The sequence below is a fragment of the Nematolebias whitei genome, chromosome 18 (assembly GCF_014905685.2).
Source record: "Nematolebias whitei isolate Nwh7 chromosome 18, NemWhi1, whole genome shotgun sequence".
NCBI lineage: Eukaryota > Metazoa > Chordata > Actinopteri > Cyprinodontiformes > Rivulidae > Nematolebias > Nematolebias whitei.
This window is the reverse complement of record NC_056515.1, coordinates 5,845,045-5,868,833: the sequence shown is the minus strand read 5'-3', so window position 1 is coordinate 5,868,833 and position 23,789 is coordinate 5,845,045. Positions and strand designations below refer to the sequence as shown.

Genomic DNA, 23,789 nt, shown 5'->3' with positions numbered 1-23,789 from the left:
GCCAAGTGTCCCATTAATAGGCACTTTTACCTATTAATGAGACACTTGGCTTGCACTTACTCGTGGGCCCTCTAGCTGCTGAAAATGGTAGTGTTTAATATTTTCCGTGTCAGAATGAATGAAATCTTCAGATCTCAGCCAAAAATTGGATTATAAATATGAAAAAAAAACAAAAACGTACAGTATATTAGTCACTTTGGTGTATAAGTCTCAGGACTTGCAAATTTATGCAAAAAGGTGCGACTTATATGGCGAACAATACAGTATGTCATGTGTTTCCTTTGTGTATGAGAACACATTTAGTTGGTTTTGTGTTTGATTGTGGTTCGTTGTTTGCTCTGGTTTATTGTCATTAAATAGTTCCTGAGTGTAATTAGGTGACTGGCCAGAAAATGCCACTATGGATATTTTTGCACCTTGTTTTTTTTTATTTAATTTTATTTGTTTTTTTCTTTCTTCTATAAGTCCTCAGTAATGTTGTAAAAATTATTATCATCTAAGCATTTCTGTCAATATTCTGGTTATTGTCCATGATCAAGCCCCACACTTGACTCCACTTAAAGTGGGACCAGAAGAAATGTTTCAGGGACAGCTGTTTTGTAGATTTGGCTGCATAAAAATCTTTAATTTGTGCTCAGAGCGAGCAGACCTGTCTGCTGCCGTCATCATAGAACTGGAACAGTCAGATCTGATGCACTTTGTTAGTTTCAGTCTGTTTTCAGTCTGCCATTAAACAGGTGAAAAGACGACTAAAATACAACGAGGACAGCTGAATATCTCACCGTCCAGGATTTAACACATCATTCAGTTGTTTTACAGAAACTCTGTGCAGACCAAGACTGACGTGGACAAATGTTATCATTTATATCTCTTTCAAACTTCTGTGATCTACAGTAGAAACCACCACCTCTCCTGGTATGTTAGGGCAACATGGGAAGTCTAGGACAAATTTAATATTTCTGCCCACCAGCATTTTGCTGACATGCAGGACTTAACCAAACAGAAAAGGTGACTAGCAAAGCGCCATGCAGCCAAAGAGAGTATGCTCTCCAGCGAAAGGCAAGAGGTCGGCAATAATGGATTCATCTGTCTTTGTCTCTGACTGGTTATGCATGTACACCTGACTAACTTTTTAACCCAATTCAAGATGTCTGCCACAGCTGAGCAACTTTCAATAGCACAGTTATGGATATAACTGTCAAATTTACAGATATTGAACTAAATCTTGGTGTGGTAGTAGCTGAGACTGATTCCTCATACATATTCGAAATGCTGCCACATTGATGTAACCATTTATTTGAAATGCTGCCATTACTATTTGAAGTCAATTCTGTCTGTTAACAAAATATCTCATGAATCATTAGACATATGTTAATGACACTTTTAAGAAATAATTATTGGATATATATCTACAACTGGTTTACTTTTGGGATCAATCCAGTTCAAGAATGCTGCCACAGCCAACTAATCTGACAAAACACAAAACTGGCTATTTTTCAGCCATTTTTACAGATATTGACCTAAAATTGACCCGAGTCATTCTCAACACTTACCAAGCTTGACATTTCAAATATTGCATAAGAGCCCACATAAATATGGTTTTAAGGTGTGTCTAAAACCGCTACAAAGCCATCGTTTTTCAACATTAAAGGATTTTAATTTAAATCTTTGGCATGCAAGGTGCCAGCTTGCTGTCAGTATTAAATAAAGAGCATGATTTAGAACTGGCTCTTGTTTCACATTCTGCTCTTGTCGTCATTTTGAATCCTTTCAACATTTATCTTCTTGTTCCTAAATCTGAATGTAAAAGACACTAATTTAGCCGCGGTGTGTTTTCTTCCCATCACTGCTGCTGAGTGTTTTTCACAGTGTTGGTGAGTGATGAGGCCAGGCTTGGGGCCAAGGAGAGTGACAGCAGGGGAAAAGCCAGGCATCTAATTAGTGCTGAGGAAACGCTGTGTGAGGCTGATTTGGCATCTCAAGTTGCCATGCCAACTGCTACACGTTGCCATTAATAGCTGCTCTTGGTCGAGCTGGTGGGATGAGACTGTTTGGAAGCGAAATCGTCACCTCCACAGATGGAGCTGCATTTTTAAATACTCCTTCTCTTTCATGTAAATTTGGCACTCTGTGCTGCTTTTTTCTTTCTTTCATCTCGATTCAGACTCGATCAACCTTCTCTGGTGTTTCCTATGATTTATTTAGCTGATGCCGACCCACTTTCTCTCATTTTATGCCTTCAACATCTCATGCGCACGGCACAGAGGTTGATGACATCTGGAAACAACTCCCAACGATAAAGAAACCTGTCTTCACATTTAACTACATTTTATTGCTTATGTCCTAATTCAGAGTATCACACAGCTGTGGAAGTAGAAAATGGAAAGGTCAATGATTATTCCAGACCTTTGGACCTGTTGGTGCTATGACTGAACGTTCGAGACTCTTATCAGTCCTTTATGACGTCTTGTTCCTGAAACGTGCTCTTAAAAGTTGCAGGAAAAAATCTGAATTTGTTTACACACATGCTGTGTATTACTTTTATTTCATCCAGTGTTGCACTCAGAGTAGGGCTGCTCAATTATTTGAGGGGGATGCTCCTATCTGAGTTTTTTTTTGTTTGTTTGTTTGTTTTGCTGCCGATACCAATCACATGAATTGGCTGTAAATTTTTTGATTTAGTTAAAATGAGAGCTACTTGCTACGTGATCTGGAAAATAGGAACCATAAAATCACCTTCATTTGGACAAAAACATGTTTTTATTTACTTTTTCAAGACAACAAATATAAAATTCTTGCAGGCACAATACAGAAACTATTCAGTCAAAAGGACAACTGAAAACATTTACCAGCTATCAATAACAGAATCTTAAACAGATTGAAAACATTGAGGCTCTCAACAGGCTAATGGTGTAGGAAGTCAAATAAATCTCAAAACATTGATTAAATATACATATATACCACTGGACCTCTGCAGGCTGCAAAGATGATCGGTTATTATGATCAGCACTGAAAGGCATTGATCAGTATCAGCTGATCACATAGTTTTTAACGGAAATCAGACAATCATGATCGGTGGCCTATCGCTCGGAACAGCTCTAGTAATTTTGGTCAATATTGTGATCACATTATTTGAAAATGAATATTCTTTAGAAGGAAATGTTACATTTATTGCACTTGAAGAACAATAGGTTGCATTAAATGTAGATTATTTTTGTTTTCACCAGTATCTTTTTGTTGAATTTTCAAAACCTGCTAATTTATTTGGATAACTATACAGTAGTCCCTCGTTTATTGCGGCAGTTCGGTTTCAAACCCGCCCGCAGTAAGTGAAATACCGCGAAGTAGCGACAGTCTATTTATTTTATTATTTATAAATATTGTAAGAATTTATAAAACCCTTCCCACACCCTTGAAATGTTCTAAACTCTTCAACCTACGTCATTTTAACAGCATGCATATATGTACTACACAGTAGCTACTGAAACATTATATGAGGACTCACCAGCCTTGGTCTTGTTCTGGTCGGGTTCTGATCAGCTCTCTCTGTAGCCGTTGAGCACCAAGATGCTTTTGGAGAGAGCCGGACCTTCAGAGAGCCAGCACCAAGTCCAAATAATCCAGAGAAATCTGATGGAAAAACTCCGGGTGAGCTCCGGAGAAGATACTGGACCTCCGATAAACGCTCCCCGCTCGAGAGGCTCCCTGGGCCGACAGCACTCAGATTGATCAATGAGGCTGGAAGTAGTTCTGGTCCGGTTCTGGTCGGGTTCTGATCGGCTCTCTGCAGTCACTGAGCACCAGTCACTATGAATAAGGACCAAACTTTTTAGTTTGGATCGGATCAAAACTTTCCTTCCTTTTTGTCAGAAAGCAGCTGGCTAGAAGCACGGTTGAATTCTGAGAAGTGCACTGTTGCATTGTGGGTAATGTAGTTATTTTTTGCACTGGTGATACTGTGTAGCCTTATGGAAAGAAAACTACAAAATGGTGGCGCATGTCCAAATTAATATTTTTTGTCACTAACTTTGTCCCAACCACGCGAGTACAGTAATACTACTGTAAAGTTGACAATCACGTGTCGTGTACATTTTTTGGGATTTTATGAACTGTACGTCCCCAAACCATGATAGAGCGAGTCTGCGAAAGTCAAACCGTGAAGTAGCGAGGGACTACTGTATTTTGTACACACCCACTATATTTTCAGGTTCATGATTGTTTTTCACAAAAGTCTTGTTTGTATTTTACTGAATTTTGTTTTACCTTGTGAAATATTTTGTCACCTAAAAATATATTTATTCTGTGGTGGATTAGTAACATTTAGATGAAATGGAAAATATCAAAGATTTCATAAATAAATACATTTCAACAGACGTAAAGCAAGTACCTTCAGTTTAACAGAACATACAGAAATATGTTCTTTATTAGGGATGCACAATATTGGATTTTTGGCCGATATCCCATATGCTGATATGTTAAAACTTATTTGGTCGATACCGATATTTTTAATATACTTCCCTTTGTCAGAACATAACCCTCTTATTTAGGCTTATTTGCTACAAAAATTGTGTAACAGCTGTAAGAGCTGGTGACATATATTCAGTAACAGCCATATGATATGCACAGCACTTTAACTTGTATTAAATGAAAAGTATTGAATGTTATTTATTAGCATTAGTCACATCCAATGCGGTCTCACCTGTGAAGGCTTGTTCCAGGTTCCTATAGCTGCAGTGTGGGATCCTCTGCCCTCCTGTGCATGAAGGACAGCCTTTTTAAGTTCAAAGTTTTTGTCTGTCCATTGCGCCATAAGACTAATCATGCTAACGGGGCTAACATGACATCCAAATGTCTGTGGTAAAACTCACCCAAGTGCTATCAGCTATTATCTTCTCAATGACGTTGGAAATGACGGCTTGTAACTCTGGTAATGTTACGTCGGAAAAATATCTCGGACTGGGGACGATGTAGCGAGACTCAACGTAGTCCATAAATCTTCAGAATCCAACATCCTCAACAAAAAAAAACTTCCACATCGCTGCCATTTTAATTTCTTCTTCTCTGCCCTGATCAGATCAGGTAGGCGCGCATGACGTCATCATGTTGTGCTGGCGCTGCAGACATCCTTGTCACTGGGTTGTCAAACAAAAACAGCGTCTTTTATATCTGTGAGTTATATTGATGGAATGGCCGATGGCCGATATTTAACGCTAATATCAGCCGATACTGGTACCATGCCGATAATATTGTGCATCCCTATTCTTTATATATCTGTTATTTATAGATTTAGATAAACTTCATCTTTTTTTTTGTAAAATAAACCTCACATTTATAAGTGTAAAGTTTACTGTTTGTATTAATTCATTTGTCTTGTTACATTAGAGATGAATTAAAATGTGTCTTTAGGTGTTCTAGTGCGTGTAGAGCAAACTTCCTGTTGTGTTTCTCAGGTCTGATGGAGGTTTTACCTGACCGCTGCACCACAATTGCCAAGAAGGAGCTGGTTTACGCTGGGACTGTGGGCCTCATCTGCTGGCTGGGAGGCATTGTTTTTATCAACCGCAAGAAGACTAGTGATGCCAAGAATGTCATGGCTGACGCTGCCAAAACCATGCTGGATGAGCAGGTAATCAAGCAGTCCAGTCAAGGTGGACCACATCTTTACATTGATGGTTTCTGGTGATGGTTTGGTTTGATCAATTCACCCTCTGTAGATCCGGCTGTGGGTCTTCCCAGAGGGAACTCGTAACCAGAATGGTGACCTGCTGCCTTTCAAAAAAGGTGCTTTCCACTTGGCAGTGCAGGCACAAGTGAGTAAATATTTGAATGTTCTTGCCTTTGTGTGTTCTGTCCTCTCTGAGTGAATGCAACCAGTCTGTCACACATTCATCCTGTTTCTTTGGTTAAATTTGAGTATGGCGCTGAGGAAACTCTGGCAGGAGTCCAGGAAACTCCTGCAAACCTTTGACACCTCCAGATGCAGGAAGAGGGCCACCTGCATCATGAAGGACCCCACTCACCCAGCACACACACTTTTTGCCCCACTCCCCTCAGGAAGGAGGTTAAGGAGCATTAAGTGTAGAACCACTAGACTGAGGAACAGCTTCTACCCTGAGGCTGTTAGACTCATGAATCTCTAACTAGAATAATCACTGTGAAAAACCATATCATGTTGCTGCTGATCTGTTTCATGTTGCTGCTGATCTGTTTCAATGTTGATGTGTTCATGCGTGCACATCTGCTCACAGACTCATGTTCATGTTTGTGCTGATGTTCAATGTTTTATGTTATGAGTGCTTAGTGTATATTTAGTTGATGTTTTTCTTAGTTCATATCTTAGATGTTATTACTGTTTTTCTTATACATTTTATTGTTGGATGTAACTGGGACCCTGTGTACATAATTTCGCTCCACCACATGTACCACATGAGGTGCGAATGACAATAAAGAAACTCTGACTCTGACTGACTCTGACTGACTCTGACTTATGAATACAATTTATATTCTGCTTCATCCAGACACATGGGGGCGCTATCTGCCAGATGTGATGCATCTGCTGTCAGCACAGATCTAAATGAATACAGTTGTTGTGTAGCCCTTTTGTTTAGAAATTTCCTTCTTTTAATCTTTTGGGAAATGTTTTCTATATTTTTCAATGTGTTGCTGAACTTCTGACATCAGCTTATCAGAGAAAGGGGCTGACTCAGCTGTGTGTGTTTATCATAATCTCTGCATGCATGCACCATTCTCTGCTCTTTGGTTATGTATCAGAGCGCACGTGCAGGCTCAGACCGGTAGAATGAATTAGAAAAGTAAAACGTTGATTTTTTAAATCCATTAAAAACCACAACTTTGTTCAGAGAACTGTTGAACATGTGTGATTTTGTTTTCCCCGTACCTCTCTGTGAAAAGACTGATCTCAGTTTGGCTGAGATGTGCATCAGAAGTGGGAGACTACAAAGATAAAGCTTGTTAGAAAATAAATGACCAGTTTTTCACACAGTCTCAGACTCTCCATCTTCTAATGACAAAACATTTTGAAATTTGAAGTAGCCTCCAACATGTTTGTAAGTGTATGCCTGTGGGAGCATTAAACTTTTCATGTAGTTGTGTTGTTGGTTCTGTGAAGGCGGATATTTGTTTTTGCCTGTGTGTGCGTGTGTATAAAATAAGCTGATTCAAGATGGCTGCTACAGACAAGTGACTTTAAAAAACTGAGATAAAACACATGTTGCAGATAATGAGCTAGGGTTTGGTGTGGTCATTGCTGAGTCATTCACACATTTAGATTAGTGTAACAAAAACGGCTAACGCACTTAATTTCTCGACATATGATGATCTTAATCTAAATCATCTAAATCATGCATAAAAGGTATTTGTTGAAGGATGGCTAGGCCTTTATTTTTACACCTGAGACACTGATTGTTTGCTGAGTAATAGTGCAGCATCTCCATTTGTACTCAGACAGAGGAAACAGTACGGCCCCCGGGGGAATTTGGCTCATCCTGTCTTGTGGAAGAACCCGTCTGGGCCTTGAGAGACCCTCGACCTCTGTTAATTGTAGTAGATTGTTACTGTCGTCCTGAATTTGTGTGATTTGATGTATTTCTTTCTTTCTCATCTTTAAATAGATTCAATTTGAGTTGAGTCGCACTCAGACAGGATGACCCTTTTGCTCCTTTCTGTCCTCTTATCCAGGTTCCCATCATACCTGTAGTTTTCTCCTCCTACAACAACTTCTACCTTCGGAAGGAAAAACAGTTCAAATCAGGTAACCCCGCTTCTGTTTTTCTCTTCGTTTTAAACTTTGTGTAAAAAGTTGTGGGCAGGATTTCTGAGTGTGAAAAAGTCAGGAGTTGATGGTCCACGAGCTTCCTGACGGTCAGGTTTGTGTCTCTGCAGGAACCATTAAATTAAAGATCCTTCCAAAGATTGAGACAAAGGGGATGACATCAGACGACGTGTCGTCTCTCTCTGACAAATCCTTCAGCCTGATGCGCGACGCTTTCCTTGAAATCTCTAACTCTGTCACCCAGAGCAATGGGCCCTCAAGGCACTGAATATCTGCCATATTCAGACTTTTTTTCTGCTCCTGTCTGAGACCTCCCCCTCTCCAAACCTCCCTGCTTTTCCCAGGTTGTCCATTACCTGGGCAGGAAGCAACATGGAACAAGTGTCATCCTGTCTAGTGGACTCCTGGACCTGTCTGCCTCTGGCCTGATCCAGCACAGTCAGTCCCGACCCTCAGCGCTGCTCTGCACACTGCGAGTGGAGTGACGGACGGCAAGCCAAACACTTTGGATGTGTGTTGTCCATGCATGCCTTTTGGATGGCTCTGTCCACCTTCTCTGTTGCTTTATACTCTGGCTTTGGAAAGCTTTGTTATTGTTCCGCTTTCTAACCAGTTTATCTTTTTATTTTTCGTTTTTTGGCCTTTTTTCCTCTTCTTATCTCCATCTGCCTTCTGTTCAGCTGATTAACTTGAGCAGTTTTTTCTTTTCTGTTCATTAATGTCACTGCATATTGATGTTTCCCTGTCATGATGCCTTAGTTTTAGTGACATGGGGACACTCGTCTTCTTATTTTGGCCATCACTGGTGTGTGCAGTCTTTGCTTCGGTCTTTTTGCCTCGAAGCAAATGGAGCAGGCTTCATGGAGCGAGGATCTGCTCACACGTGGACATATTTGATTTCGTCACCATGTATTGAACTCTGTCCATCGCAGCTCTTCAGCTCAAGGACCCGTAGCTTATTTAAATATTTAATGATGTCAGAAACAACAAATGAAAGGTGTGCTGTTGCAGTATTTCACTAAAATCTTTCAATTTCTTTTTGTGAAACCGAATTGACTGAATCTTAACATGAAGCTGCAGGTCTCTTTTGACTCAGTTCAGTTTTTGTAATTACAGACGAATGTTTTTGATGCTTTGAACTCTTAAAGAATTATCTTTAAAAGAAAGATTTCACCGTCTCACCATTGTTGCACCATCAGAGCTCCAAAGTTCAATGTTTTGTGCCATAAAGACTGATGATTAAATGATTGCTCGCTGACTGTTGATCAGTGTACGAGACTCGTTGAAAAGAGGCTGGGATGGGCTGATTGAGTTTACCAATTATTACCAAATAGAACGTGAACATCTGTTCCTAAAAAGGTTAAAAAAGGTCAAATTTGTTTCAGTCACTTAGCATCACTTTCATTTTGATTTTATTTTTCTAAATGTGAAAAAAAGTTCTACTTTAGTTCATTTAAGGTTTGATTAACCTTTGTAGAGAATGCACACAGTTTATTAATCGTGAAAATGTTTGGCTTTGGAGGTAGTTTAGTCATTTTTGAAGAGATGCTCTGTCAACAGGGTCTAAAATGTCAGTTTTTGGATTGTTTTTTTAATCTGGTCTGCACCTGAACACACACCCTGCCAACTCACCCACAGGCTGTCATGTTCAGTCACAGTCCAGTAAAAAACTTGACTTTAAACCTCTGATAACAGCAGTGGAAAATGTGAATCAAGATAAATGAACAAATGGAGAAAATAAAGTAGGAAATGTCCCATTTGTAGAGGTCAGGGCCTGTAGATTGTGCTGCAGCCAGCCACTAGGAGGCGCTCCTTTGTGGCTTCAACCTTTAACACGTCTAATAACACATCTCAATGAATGGCTGATACTGGGTTTATGCTGATGAATCAAAAGTGCAACCACCTCTCCTGGTGTGATGCATTCAGCACCGTCTGACTCCGATGTTTACTCGGTCTGTGACGCTCCATTCAGAAAACAACTAAACTGTGTCATGCCAAAGTTTAAAGGTTTAATATTAGCTAATGTTTGGCTAGTTGTTAGCCTAGTGTGGAGGAAGATGTTGCCCTTTTGATCATGCTTCCTGCTCTTTGACAGATGTCACAAGTGATCCTGTTAATAACTATTAGATTACATCACTACAAAAATTAGCAGACTCTTTCTTTAACAAATAGAAAATGAAAACCTAAAAAGGTTGGCTAATTTAAATGTATTAGCAACTGTTTCTTCCTGATTTTATTCATTTCAAGGTAGAAAAAAAGTCTACTTTGTATCATTTAGGTTAAGATTCATCACGCATGCGTTAAGATTTTGGCCTTAAGTTGTTGCTGTTGCACTTTGGATTGTTCAGTACATTTTCTATCAAAGGAGTTTTTGTTTCGTCTTCCCCTCTCTTCTGACCACATGGATCTGACTGAACCTCATCCTGGTCCTGATTTAGCTGACTGCCTTCTTCAAACAGTGTTTGAGAATGTGAAGCAGGATGTTCTTTCTGTAGAGGACGACGTGTTGTACTTCATAAAGCTGGCATCTGATGCATCAAACGTTTAACTTCATCTGAGCTGTTGTGCACACATGCTGTCACATGCAGCCGTACTTTTAATCATTCTTTAAATACTGAAGGTCAGGGCGGCTTTTGTGATTCACACTCTTAGCTATTCAACTACTAAATAACTAACCCATTTTATTTGCTAGTTTAGTTCTATTTATTGTATTTGTTGTAGTCTGTAAAAGATCATTTAACTTCTGTTGTATCCAAAAGTTTGCGTAGCACCTGACCAAATTGTTTCTTTCCAAAATAGGATTTAATATTTACAGAGTGATTAATTTATTTGTTGTTGTCCATTTTATTTTATTACAAAAAGACATGGTTTGTGTCCCACTCTGTGTCGAGGCTCAGCCCCCTCTGAGAGTCTAACGTGTAAAATGATTTAAATTATCCCCAAACTATTGAAGCACTTGTGTTTAATTTGGAGATGCAAAATATATTTTTCTGATTTATTTTTGAACCAAAGTGTAATTTTAGATGGGCAATGCGAGCAACACTGACATCCTACTGAGAGTGTGTGTGTGTGTGTGTGTAAATGCTCGGTAAAGTACCGGTTTCATATTGAACCCAGTAGCAGTCTTCATTTCATTTGTTCTGAGAATATGTGAATGAATGCTTTGCATCAAAATATTTTTTTTTCTTACACAGTTTTTCACTAAGTTCTAATTTCATCTGAAACTTTTTTTAAACACTGTTAAAAAAAGAAATTTGTATTTATCTTTTGGTTGTCTTTAGATTTTTTCTTTTTTTGTGATTACGACAGAATAACACTAATACATTAAGTGTGTGCTAATAATTTATTAGCTACTGCATTAATCCACCATAAAATTCAACGTTTTGAACATGTTTAAACAAAATGCTGAGGAGAAATGACCCATTATGTTTTTGCACAGATTAATTTGAAATGTTCTACGAAGTATTTTTTGTTTTTGTTTTTTATTACAGAAATGTGGCAAGTGTCATTTTGAGAATAGGAAATGGAAATAAACAGATTGCCTTGAATAAAATGCTAATACAAGTTGACTAAATGGTGGTTTCTGCCTTTATCAGAAAAAAAAAAATCAGGAAATAAACCATCCACTATACTGTAGTGGCATTATTATGTCAAAATGAATTAAAGGATGTGAAGAGTTCAGTATTAAAATGTGATTAGACAGTGTGTTTCCTGTGCGAACGGTTGTATTCTGGTTAAATGAACGGTTCTCTGAACTCTAATGAACTGTATTAAAGTTCATGCTCAATAATCCAGGTAACAAATCCAACAAAGTTCAGTCAGGTCATCTGGATGGTTTCTTTTATTGGTGAGACGCTTCGTCCTTCATCCCAAGGACTTAATCAGTCCTAGGAACCACAACAAACCGAGTCCCACAAGCAGCACACTCCCAAAGTGGTGATAAGATGGTTTCTTTTTATTTATTTTATCTAAGTTAGTTTTATTTTATTTTCAGCAAAATGAAATGGTCCAGATGACCTGACTGAACTTTTTTGGATTTTTTTTTACCTGGATTATTGAGCATGGACTTTGATGTTTTGAACCACGTTGACTATAGCTGCCTCAGAGGAGTTGACAGGGGAGAGGGCGGGCCCCAGAAATCATCATCACCATCAAACTGGGTGGTCCATCATGTGAGTGTGCTGTTTGTAGTACTGAGTTTTTTTGTGGCTCTCTGGACTGATGAAGTCCTTTGGATGAAAGACAAAACGTCTCAACAAAAACAAGAAACCGTCCATATGAGCTGACTGAACTCTGTTGGATAACAAACTGTAATTTTTATTTAGTGTATTTTCATAACAGTTGTGTTATTTATATTCTGAGCTTGAAGCAAATGAAGAAGCTCTGTATAATTCAGAAAAGTGAAGAAAAGTCTCCTTGTATTGCAGACCCCAGGTCAGTGTTTATGGTCATGGTCCTGCTGGAAGGTGGACCTCCACCCCAAAACCTCTGAAACACTCAAAACAGGTTTCCATCAAAGATTTCTCTGTATTTTACTCAATTCATCTTCCTTTTAACTCTGACCAGTTTCCCTGTCCCTGCTGATGGAAAAACATCCTCCCAGCATGATGCTGCCACCACCGTGCTTCACTGTGGGGGTTGCCATCAGGGTGATGAGAGTGGGGTAGGTTTGAACTAACGCGTCCTAAAAGTTCAGTTTTAGTCTCGTCAGATCAGCACCTCCTTCACATGATCAGACGAGGGATTTGAAACGTGTTAGCTTCTTTTTTTAATTTTTAGACAAAGTTTATTGATACTTTTGTAACCAACTGTACATATGTGACAACTTAGGAGCTCACCATCATAAAGCAAGTGATAAATAAATCTGATTCAAAGAGGCAGACGAACGGGCACGTTCATGTCTAAACTTGCTTTAATTCAGAAGTTTTGTACCAAATGAGAATGAGAACTGTGTGTTTGTTCAGTTGTCTGTAATGTTATCAACATCTAAATCAATGAACAAATTTCAATGAACACTTAAACTATCATTACGTGCACATCTACACATTAGTAACTTTTCAAGATGGCCACCAGAGATTAGCAAATGCAAAAAAACGTGTGCAATTCAACCTCTTACAAATATTGCACTGAAGTGTGTGTGTGAGCAGCTGAGCGCTAACTGAGCTTGTAAGATCTGTTGATTAAACTTGGCCATTAACTACTGGAGTCAGCTCTCTGTCAGCAAAATAGCTTATGAACCACTGGATGGGTTTTAATGAAAGTTTTAAAAAGTAAGAATTATCTGTAATTCATTAACTTTTGGACTCACCTGAACACAAAATAACTGGTCAATATTCTAATGAAACACAACGTGTCCATAACTCAGTCAGTTTTATGGACGATGAGCTGAAATTTGACGACGTAGCCTTGAGTCATTCTCGATAAAACCTTTGAGCACCGCTCAGCACATGACATTTGTTTTAAACTTGGCCGTGAACAGTGCAAGCTGTTAGCAAGCTATCTCATGAAGAGCTAAACATGTTTTAATAAAACTTTCAGAAAGTAATCAGTGCGCATCTATAACTGATAAACTTTTGAAGTCCTCCATTTCAAAATGACTGCCACAGCTAATGAACAATAGGAAACACCTGACTGTCTCTAACTTAGTCAGTTTGTAGCTTGTGGTCTCATGAAATGGATTCAGCTCCATCACTGGTCAACAAGATGAGCTCAGTCGAAATGTGCATCAAGGAATGCTAGGCCTACCCAAAATGGAATAAACGGGTAAAGATAATGGATGGATGGATGGATGGAATGCTAGGCCTTTAATTAAAAATGCTATAAAAATAACAAAAGGAGCAAGTTGTAGCTGATCTGCATGAGTTATGTGTACTGATTAAACAAAGCTGAGTGAAATATAAAGGGATGAGAAAGGGTCATAATGATTTGCAAATGAGTTGTCCTTGAATGAATGTTGAACTGTTGAAACTGATGCTGCGGTTTGTTGGAGAATGTTGCCTCATGCATCTCGCCGAGTTACATCACCTCTGCTTTCAGCAACCTTAAAGTGAGGAAACCGACTGAAAGGTCACTTTTTACTCAATTTAGATGTTTTGAGATTTAGTCAGAGGAGGTCAACCCCCCCCCCCCCCCCCACACACACACACACACACACACATACACACACGCACACATACATCAGCCCACAGTTCGTCACAGTTCAGCGTCTATATTTGTTTTTTCCTCTGCAGTCGAGGAAACCGTCTTGCTCTAATGATGTCCTGTTTCCAGAGCCCACTCGATTTTTTTTTGACTCAGACTTTTATTTTTATTACAAAATGTTACAAAACATGGTGTAAAAACTACCATCAGTGAGTAAAAGTGTTCATAACTTAAATAGATAAATACAGATGTTCTCATCAGGACAGCTGGAGCTCTGGGGGTTTGGGAGGGAGACATAGCTGCACTGATACAAAACAAATAAAAACAAGAGGCTATGCTGACCTTTGACCCCCAACAAGGTTTGATTTAGAGGCTACAGTGGTGATGAAACGCTGAGACCGACTGTCGGTACCATTGACGAGGAAGAAGGTGGTGAAAATGGTGAAAGGGGGCTGTGAGGCTGAGACGACCCCCGGAGCTCAGCTGCTAGTTGTTCTGACAGGAACCTGCAGGGAAGCAGAGGGAAAGTGTTGCAACAGACGCTGCGTTCGCTCTGAACTTCAGGATAAATGCTGCTGTGAGAGTGCAAAAACATTTTTTACTGCGTCATTCTGTTAGCAAAATATTTCATGAACCACTGGACAGATTTCTTTGAAACTCTCAGAAACTAGCCATTAGACATGTGTCTACAGCTGATTTAACATTTGTAGGTAATTCAGTTCAAGATGGCTGCCACAGCTAACCAAACTTGGGTAACACACAAATGACTAATACAGTCAGACTGATTTTCAGATCAACTTTGTTGTGTTTGAAGCTGAGTCCTCCCCATCACATACTCCAAAGGCTGATCGATCACATTTATTTATTTATTTTGCCTTTAACTATTTAGGTGAATTCTGTCTGTTGGTAAAATATTTCATGAACCACTGGATGAATTTTAATAAAAGTCTCAACAAGTAATCTCTGGTTGCAGCTGTATGAACAGTTCGCTTTGGGAGTCAACCCTAGTCAGGATGGTCATCACAGGTGGTCCACTTCTCAGAACACACAAAGAGCGATTACTTTGTTAAATGTATAGCTATTGAGCTCGAATGTGACGTGGTGGTAGCTGGGAGTCATCCTCAACAAATGCTGTGAGCACGAACACATCTTGCAGTAATGCACGAGATCACACATGACAATATTTTCCAGGTTTGACCCGAGTGGTCGCGCCTCGGTCCGTCCTCATCATAAGATCTTCATGTGAGCAGTGTGCTGGTTTCATAAGTTTGTTAAAGAAGTCCTTTAAATGTCAGCACAGCTGCATCAAGACATTAAAACCTCAAAAAAGTATTTAAACAGAATGTGTTTTTATATTTTAGTTTCCATATGTTTAGTTCAGGTCTCACATCTTGACCTTTTTATATATTTAAGTGCAAAAACATTAGTTTCCTGAGTTTGAGTGCACAATTAAGTTATGTTATAATCCAAAAATATAACATTACAAGCCTCAGAATGTTGTTAAATTTAAAGTTGTATCGTTAATTATTTTATTACATTAGAAACAGTTGTTGGATTTCAGTTCTGACATTTTTAAGGTGAAATTTTAATCCTGGGAGAAAAAGTTTTAATCGGTCTTGGAAGAGCAACAGAAGGTCAAAGGTCAGCCTCACATGTGCCAAGTTGCTCCTCCAAAAAGCCAATTTGCTCGCTGAGGGAGTCGATGCGGTCTAGTTGCTGGAAGGAGTGGGACAGCAAGGTCTTCTCTGAAATTCCCTCATCCACAGACTGCGGGAAAAAGCTGCTGAATGGCGCCAACACCAACTGCAACTTCTGAACACGACGGGGAGAGTTAGGAAAAAAGAAAAATCTACATTACTCAAAAAAAATATGTTTATACATCATTATCTACCATGTTTTCCAGCGTACAAGTCGCAGGACTGGCAAATCAATGCAAAAAAACTGTGACTTAAACACTGGAAAATACAGTACGTGTAATTGTACGGGGTTTCTCATGTACCTTCTCCAGAAGCTCCACTCTGTTCCTCAGGCTCTGCACCTCTTCCGTCATGTTCTCCACCAGGCTGAAGCCTCCTCCTGTGGAAGAACCACAGAAGCTCACTTCAACTTTGCTTTATTTATGAAGAACCTTTCAGTGAAGGCCTCTCTCCTGTTGGGAGGCTCTCTGGTGAAACTTGAATATTGTGATAAACGTGTGAACCTGCAGCCTCACTGAGCTCAGAGAGCTTGTGACCAACAACCTGTGTGCTCACGTTTTGAAAGGTCAGTTTTAGAAAATCCTCTTGAGAAAACTCTTGGTTCTGCACATTAGCAGCATAAATCTGTGCAATGGCATTGTTACAGACAGAAACAAACGTGTGCAACGTTTTCAAACAAAAATCCTTGAATCCTGTCAGTCCTGTATCTGGACAGTGCAGAGCTCAGCAGGAGAGACAGCATCCCTCCTCACGACTGAAAACTGACCTCTTCTTCCTCCTTCATCTGATTTAATGTGTGTCAGCAGATAGTTTAAAAAGTTGTAATTTGTGAGGTAAAATAAATTCATGTGTGATTTTGATGTTGCTCGTTTCTTCACACAATAATTCAAAACACGGCTTGTATGTTAAAAACAACCGTTACGGTGAGGGCTGTGTTTTTACTTTGAGGGTAGAAGTGTGACATTGAAACTAAATAATTACATTTACATTCATATTAATGGGAATGTTTTGATTAAAATATGATTTTTCTGCACATTACCTGCTGGGATGGACTCAATTTAGAATTAGAGGTTCTACTGTATTTTGGTGTCCACCTCTCATCCCACATTTATGATTTATTTGAAGGCTCATTTTAACAGGTTGATTTGATTATTTCTTATGTTCAGTTTTTAGAAGTGGACACTTGCCGTGGTTGTTTCCTGTCAGAGCAGAGCTCCTGCACAAGTTAACATGAGACAAGCTGCAGCTTTGCGACTATTCTGAGGAAAAGTTGTACAGATGTTATTCAAAACTCAAACGATGGCGCTGCCTCTGCGACTCACACGACGACCACTGGGAAGACATTCTGGAGACTCCGTCATGATTATCTTTCACCATCTACTCAGCCCAGTCGATGGAGCTCAACGTAAAAAATGTCAAAACTCTTAAAAACAAGAAAATAAAACTGGCAGAAAAATATATTAAAATGAAAATAAAAGGTGAATAGAAACAAAGCTAGTGAGAACATATTCAAGTGAAAGTCCTAGCATTTCTTGAAGGAATGCACATCACATGTCGTTCATGTTGTAGACAGACTTTGATCATCGTAATAAACGACAGAGATGTTTTGGTCCAACCTCAAATTCAAAGTTTGGAGGCACACTAACGTAACCCACACATGATCCAGTGCAGCATAACTTACTGTGTGCTAACATCACATTACATTTCAGCTTGACATTTGTAAAAGTGACTGTTTAAGCCAGTTTCTGTGTTCATGAAGATCGCTTTGCTGAGGCGGCCATCTTGAATCATGTTACCTCAAAAATTGGTGGATATTGACCCATTGATTACTTTCTGAGAGTTTTATGAAAATCTGTTCAGTGATTCATGAGAAAGTTGAATATCAATACAAACACACACACACACACACACACACACACACACACACACGTACACACGAATAAAGACATTATCATCCACTGCCAAAGATAAAAGAGCACTAATAACTAATAACTAACTCTCCATTGGCTCCCTGTCAAATCCAGAGCAGAATTCAAAATCCTACTTATAACCTACAAAGCTCTCAACAACCTAGCTCCATCTTATATTACAGATCTTGTTGTTCCATATTTTCCTAACAGAGCACTGTTAGCATGTTAGCATGACCTAGCATTTCTCACATTTCAGTCATGGCGTCAATGGAGGAGGAGGAAGAGATCGCTTGCCTCTAGGAAAAAACAAAAGAAAAGGCCATTAAACCAGACCAGGGATGAAGAAGGGATATTTAATACATTGGTGTCTCACACAAAACAGTCCAACACCGGGCAGTTTATTGTGCGACACCGAGTACACGGACGCAGTCGTAAAAATTGAGCTTTGCACAGACATGCCCTGTAGGCGTCTTCTTCAAGTTTAATCCGGTACGTGTGAACCTCCGTGGCCTGAGGTGCCCCTGAGTATTCTGGAGCGTTAAGCCTTTCTTTTTTGATAAATCCTATAGTTAGGGTCGGCTTGGGTTTCCTGAGCTGTCCCTTAGTTATGCTGCTATAGGCTTAGACTGCTGGAGGACAAACTGACCACAATTTTCACTCTGATACTGTCTTTACTTACTCTGCTCAACATGTTTTGTATTTGTAATTATTTTTTCTATCCTTAATATGTGTTTTTTTTTTTGTCTTTCAGATACACCTGGACCTATACCTGGACCTACCATTCTATGTTCGTCTGTCTCTCCTTCCTGTCCTCTCAACCAGCCAGTCAAAGCAGATGGCCGCTTGTCCTGAGCCTGGTTCTGATGGAGGTTTCTTCCTGTTAAAAGGGAGTTTTTCATTTCCACTGTCACCACTGTGCTTGCTCAGGATGGGAGACTGTAACGAAGCCAAGATTCAACTTGTCTGCTGGATTCCTTAGATAGAGAACTTTACTAATTGGCTTTTATGTATGTGAATGTTCCTGTAAAGTGCCCTGAGACAACTTTGTTGTGATTTGGTGCTACTGAATTGAATTGAAATTGAATTAATAAACACTACAACAAGTAGCACAGAGAATAATCAAAAGAACTGCTTCAGTGTATTAATCAAGTGATAACTAAGACAAACTTTTAAAAATAAATCTGTTTGTTTGGTTTTGAATGTGTTGGGGCTCTTAGTTTAGTTGCAACATCTCTACAGCAGAAACTGGTGTGACTGCAGCGCTGGAAGGAGACGGAGGGTATTTAGGGCACAGGAGGGTGGGGAGTGGGGGTCATATGGGAATGGCTAAAGAACCTGAAAGAGATGGGCAAAAGTTCAGCTCCTCTGTGAACCAGCATCACATCCAGAACATCTAACTCCGTCCACTGGAGAGAACATCCCGAACCGACGCACACACATTCTCATGTTGCACCTCTGCAGACAGACTGGGATATGTTCAATCTCTCCCAGATGTGGTTCCATAACAGAGTTTAGAATAAGTGAGAAAGAGTGTAAAGAGGAGGAGGGGGTGCTAAAGGGAAATGGGGGAGGGGGGCTGTGACCCCCAGCAGACAGGGTTGATGGAGCTGAAATGAGAACTCAAACTCTGTCCAAAACTGGAGTAGAAAAAACGGCGTCAGAGCTGAAGGGTCCAGGACTGTTTGGCAGAGCGAAGTCGACTGCATTTAAAGTTTGTGATATTCATCAACGTTCCTCCAACATGTGGCTCCAACAGATAACAGAACAACTCATCATGGTGCAACATGCATCCCTGAGCACAGGGCGCAAACATCGCTCTGCAGCGTTTGAACGTGTCGGGTTTCTGCTGTTCCGTCTGCGGGCCTGGACATTCATCATGAAGTTGTGGAGGTGAACTTCCAGCAGAGCGTTTTCAGTCTGTGGTCACGTTTTCTGCACAAACTCTGACAAATAGAGGGGAGTTTGGAGGAGAGGTATTTGGCAATCTTTCACTCATACAATTTTTTTTTCTCTAAAATTGCATGAATCAATAACCTCCCTGTCATATGTTTTTTAATACATTTGCCTCTGTGTGCGTGTCTGTTAGCAAAATATCTCATGAAGCACCAAACATTTTCATGAAGATTTCAGAAATCTGTCTCTTGATGCACTTCTACAGCTGATAGATTTCAGAGTGGACCCAAATCAAGAAGACTTCCACAATAAACCAACTTACCAAAACACAAAGATAGCTATCACTCAGTCACTTCTATAAATATGGACCTAACTCTTGTTGTGGTAGTAACTGAGAATGATCTTCAACACATATTCTGAGTGCTAATAGATCACACAAACTATTTGTTCAAATTTTTACCATCAACTATTTGTAATCAACTTTGTCTGTTTTTTTAGCAAAATGTCCAATGAACCACAGGTCAGATTTTATTGAAACTGTCAGGAACAATTATTGGATGTGTCTCTTACTGATTTGGACCCAATCAAATTAAAGATGGCCACCATAGCCAACTGAACTTAGAAAACACTAAACTGGCTTTAACAGCCAATTTTACTGATATTGTGTAAAATTAGTGTAGTCAGTCATAATGCACACATTACACACAGGAGTACTGTGCATTGTGTGAAGTGTTGATTTTTAGAAATAATCGTAGGCATTAAACCAGCCTTTCTGTTAGCAAAATATCTTGCAAACCACTGAATAGATTTAAATTAAACTTTTAGAAAGTGAGAACTGGATGTACATCCACAACTTTTGGAGTCAATCCAATTTAAGACGTTCGCCACCGCTAATCTATGTGACAGCACAAAAATGGCTCTATCTCAGTCAACTGTACAAATATTAAGCTAAAACTTGGTGTGGTAGTAGCCGAGTGTCCTGCACAACACATACTCTTAGCGTGACATCTGGCAATATTGCATGAGATTGTGCATAATGTTATTTTCTAAGTTTGAATGAAATGGCCTCTAACTCAACATAAGGTGATCTTAGTCTTAAACTCTGGCATGAAAGGCAGTGGGACTTCCTGCAAAGAATGTTGGGCTTTTAATTTTATTTTACTTTTTTATTTTCCAGCTGGAAAGCGTTGGGAGAAATCAGGCAAAGGTAAGCCAGTGTTGAGGTTTCATGTTGCTTAATATCCCCTAAAGAGCAATTAGGCCGACACACAATAGGACTTGAAAGAAACATCCTGGAGTCCAACGTGTTTGTAGACACAGAGGATGGCTGGAATATTTTGTTGCTAAGACACGATGTGTGCATGAACAAAAATTGACTTTTTCTTGTTGAGAGACAACAATACAGCAATTTTAGAGAAACTAATGTAGTGTGTGGGAGAAAAGTATGTGTATTAGCACGGGAGTTGTATTGAAGGCAGATGTTTGCTTCACTGTGAACTGAGTCATTATCAAACTTTAAACGGTCCCCGTCTCACCACATGGAGCCATCCGTCTGGAGTCGGTACCAGTCGCAGTGCATTATTACTCACGGTACGAGTTGAGAGTGGCATAGCGCGTACCAAAAGTAATAATGGAGCGCGAGGCTGGCCATGTTTCTGTCCTCTGTCCTGAAAACAAACAGACCAGAAGCAGACTGGGATTTACCCAGATCTCTGTGACCACCCACTGCTGCCTGGGTGTTGGAGGATGGAAGAGGAGCAGGAGAGGGGATGCTCTGACAGGAGCGACCGTCTCCGGTGAGCCTAAAGCCGTCTCTGCATGCACATCTGTAACTTCCAGCTGTGTTGACACACTGCTGCATGCATGGCTGCCTCCCACTGCACTCATCCACATCTGATACGAAACAAAGACACATAGTCAGGTGGAAATGTATACTTCTTTTCTACAAGTAGATCTGAGTGGGACTGGGTTTGTGTATACCAGTTTGGCACTGAGGTCCAGTCCAGCCCAGAAGGCAGGCGCACTTATTGGGCTTTAGGCAGGTACCACCGTTTCCACAGGGCTCCTCACACACAGCTGAGAAACATAAAACACAAAAATTCTTCATTCAGGAAACAAAAATTTGAGATTATGAGGTAGTAATACATCATACAGCCCTATATGTACTGGGTACTCACATGGTTCTTACCTGGTGCTTAACAGGTATACACCCAGTACAGTAGTCCCTCGCTACTTTGCAGTTCAACTTTTGCAGACTCGCTCTATTGTGGTTTGTGGACGTACAGTCCATAATATTGGACAAATATATATATTTGTACACACGATTCCGGGCACTACAGTAATATCACTGTACAGGAATGATGCGGATGTGAAAAAGTGAATTACAAAAATAATAATAATTCGGACAGGCGCTGCCATTTTGTAGTTTTATTTCATTCAGCCTCCACTGTACTGTAATCTCCTCTCAGATGGACTACATTTCCCTCAAATCTCTGCGTTTTTTTTTGTTTTTTTTTCAAATGGACAGCTCCCAAACGTTCTGTGCATTCAAAAGTTTCTGGCAGCGAACCGAAACATCAGTGGAAGATGCTGACCACTCAAGAGAAAGTGGGACTTCTGGACAAACTTTAAGACGGTCGTACCTACGCTGATGTTGCCGGCCACCTACTTAAGATGGAAGCTGCAGTGGTCGTGTGGATTAATGATCGCAGAATAAAAACACATCACTTTGGATACCAACACCAAAAGTGAAGCAACTTTACTGTATGATCATCTTGCTGCATCTTGCAGCAGGCAGCACGGAGGGAGAGATATGGTGATGATGTAAATGAGGAGCGGGGTGGGGGGGTGGGGGGGAGACGAAGCTGGACCTTTCAACCACCTGGTTCAACCACCGAACCACTGCATTTAGTGCCAGTAAGGGATGGTTCAAAAAATTTCTACAACGATTTGGATTAAAAAGTGTTTGGCTGCACTGAGAGGCTGCGTCCTCTCACAGCAGGAGCGGAGGAGTTTGTTAACACAAGTTCAAAGATCTGATCACCGAGGGGGTCTACAGGTCTGAACAAGTTTTAATATGGACAAAACAAGCCTGTTCTGGAAAAGTATGTCATGTCACACTTTTATTATGAAGGACAAAGCCCCTGGTTTAATCTCATCTTCTTCACCTTCATCATCATCACTGGACAGCTAATTCTTCATCTCTATCTCTTCTCCATCTTCAGCTTCTCTGGTGAGTACTCAAAGCTCTTTACACAACAATCTGTGCCTCATTTACCCATTCATACAGCACTTTAATAGATCTATACAAAGATTAATCAGTTCATTATCACATTCATACACTGATGGGGCACACATCAGAGGCTATGAGGGGTTCAGTGTCTTGCCCGGGGACAATTCAACATGTGGCTGCTGGTAGAATCGAACCCCCAACTTTTCCATTGGAGGATGACTGCTCTAACCACTCATCTACAGCTGCCCCATGTACTTGGTACTTACTGTGTACTGGTACTTACACAGACTTCTTTATACCCAGTACTTACCGGGTGAGTACCATGTAGGTAGACCATAACAATGAACTACATTCCTAGTACATAGCAGCACAGAGGAAGAGACATGGGGCAGCTGTGGATGAGTGGTTAGAGCAGTAGTCCTCCAGTGCAAGTGTTGGGGGTTTGAATCCACCAGCAGTCATATGTCGAAGTGTCTCTGGGCAAGACACTGAACCCCTCATTGCCTCTGATGTGTGTCCCATCAGTGCATGAATGTGATAAAGCTCTGATTATTCTTTATAAAGATCTAGTAGAGTGCTGTATGAATGGGTATACAGGTCCTTCTCAAAAAAATTTGCATGTTGTGATAAAGGTCATTATTTTCCATAATGTAATGATAAAAATGAAACTTTCATATATTTCAGATTCATTGCACACCAACTGAAATATTTCAGGTCTTTAATTGTTTTAATACTGATGATTATGGCATACAGCTCATGAAAACCCAAAATGCCTGTCCCAAAAAATTAGCATGTCATGAAAAGGTTCTCTAAACAAGCTATTAACCTAACCATCTGAATCAATGATGTAACTCTAAACACCTGCAAAAGATTTCTGAGGCTTTTAAAAACTCCCAGCCTTGTTCATTACTCAAAACTGCAATCATGGGTAAGACTGCTGACCTGACTGCTGTCCAGAAGGCCATCATTGACACCCTCAAGCAAGAGGGTAAGACAGAAAGAAATTGCTGAACGAATAGACTGTTCCCAGAGTGCTGTATCAAGGCACCTCAGTGGGAAGTCTGTGGGAAGGGAAAAGTGTGGCAGAAAACGCTGCACAACGAGAAGAGGTGACCGGACCCTGA

At 40.1% G+C, this 23,789-nt stretch overlaps 2 protein-coding genes across 2 annotated transcripts in view; one reads left to right on the top strand and one right to left on the bottom strand.

Annotated features, from left to right (window-relative positions):
• The window catches only part of agpat2 (1-acylglycerol-3-phosphate O-acyltransferase 2 (lysophosphatidic acid acyltransferase, beta)), a 39,677-nt gene extending 31,617 nt beyond the window's left edge, over positions 1 to 8,060 (top strand). Inside the window, exons 3-6 of the mRNA XM_037692336.1 lie at positions 5,451 to 5,626; positions 5,715 to 5,810; positions 7,699 to 7,771; positions 7,903 to 8,060. Of these exons, the coding sequence (XP_037548264.1) occupies positions 5,451 to 5,626; positions 5,715 to 5,810; positions 7,699 to 7,771; positions 7,903 to 8,060 (503 nt within the window). The remainder of the gene's footprint in view (positions 1 to 5,450; positions 5,627 to 5,714; positions 5,811 to 7,698; positions 7,772 to 7,902) is intronic.
• A 7,470-nt stretch (positions 8,061 to 15,530) lies between these two features.
• egfl7 (EGF-like-domain, multiple 7) overlaps positions 15,531 to 23,789 on the bottom strand; it is an 87,688-nt gene continuing 79,429 nt past the window's right edge. Inside the window, exons 4-7 of the mRNA XM_037692538.1 lie at positions 21,414 to 21,509; positions 21,117 to 21,326; positions 15,933 to 16,009; positions 15,531 to 15,745 (exon numbers count right to left, since the gene is read on the bottom strand). Of these exons, the coding sequence (XP_037548466.1) occupies positions 15,569 to 15,745; positions 15,933 to 16,009; positions 21,117 to 21,326; positions 21,414 to 21,509 (560 nt within the window). The 3' untranslated portion in view covers positions 15,531 to 15,568. The remainder of the gene's footprint in view (positions 15,746 to 15,932; positions 16,010 to 21,116; positions 21,327 to 21,413; positions 21,510 to 23,789) is intronic.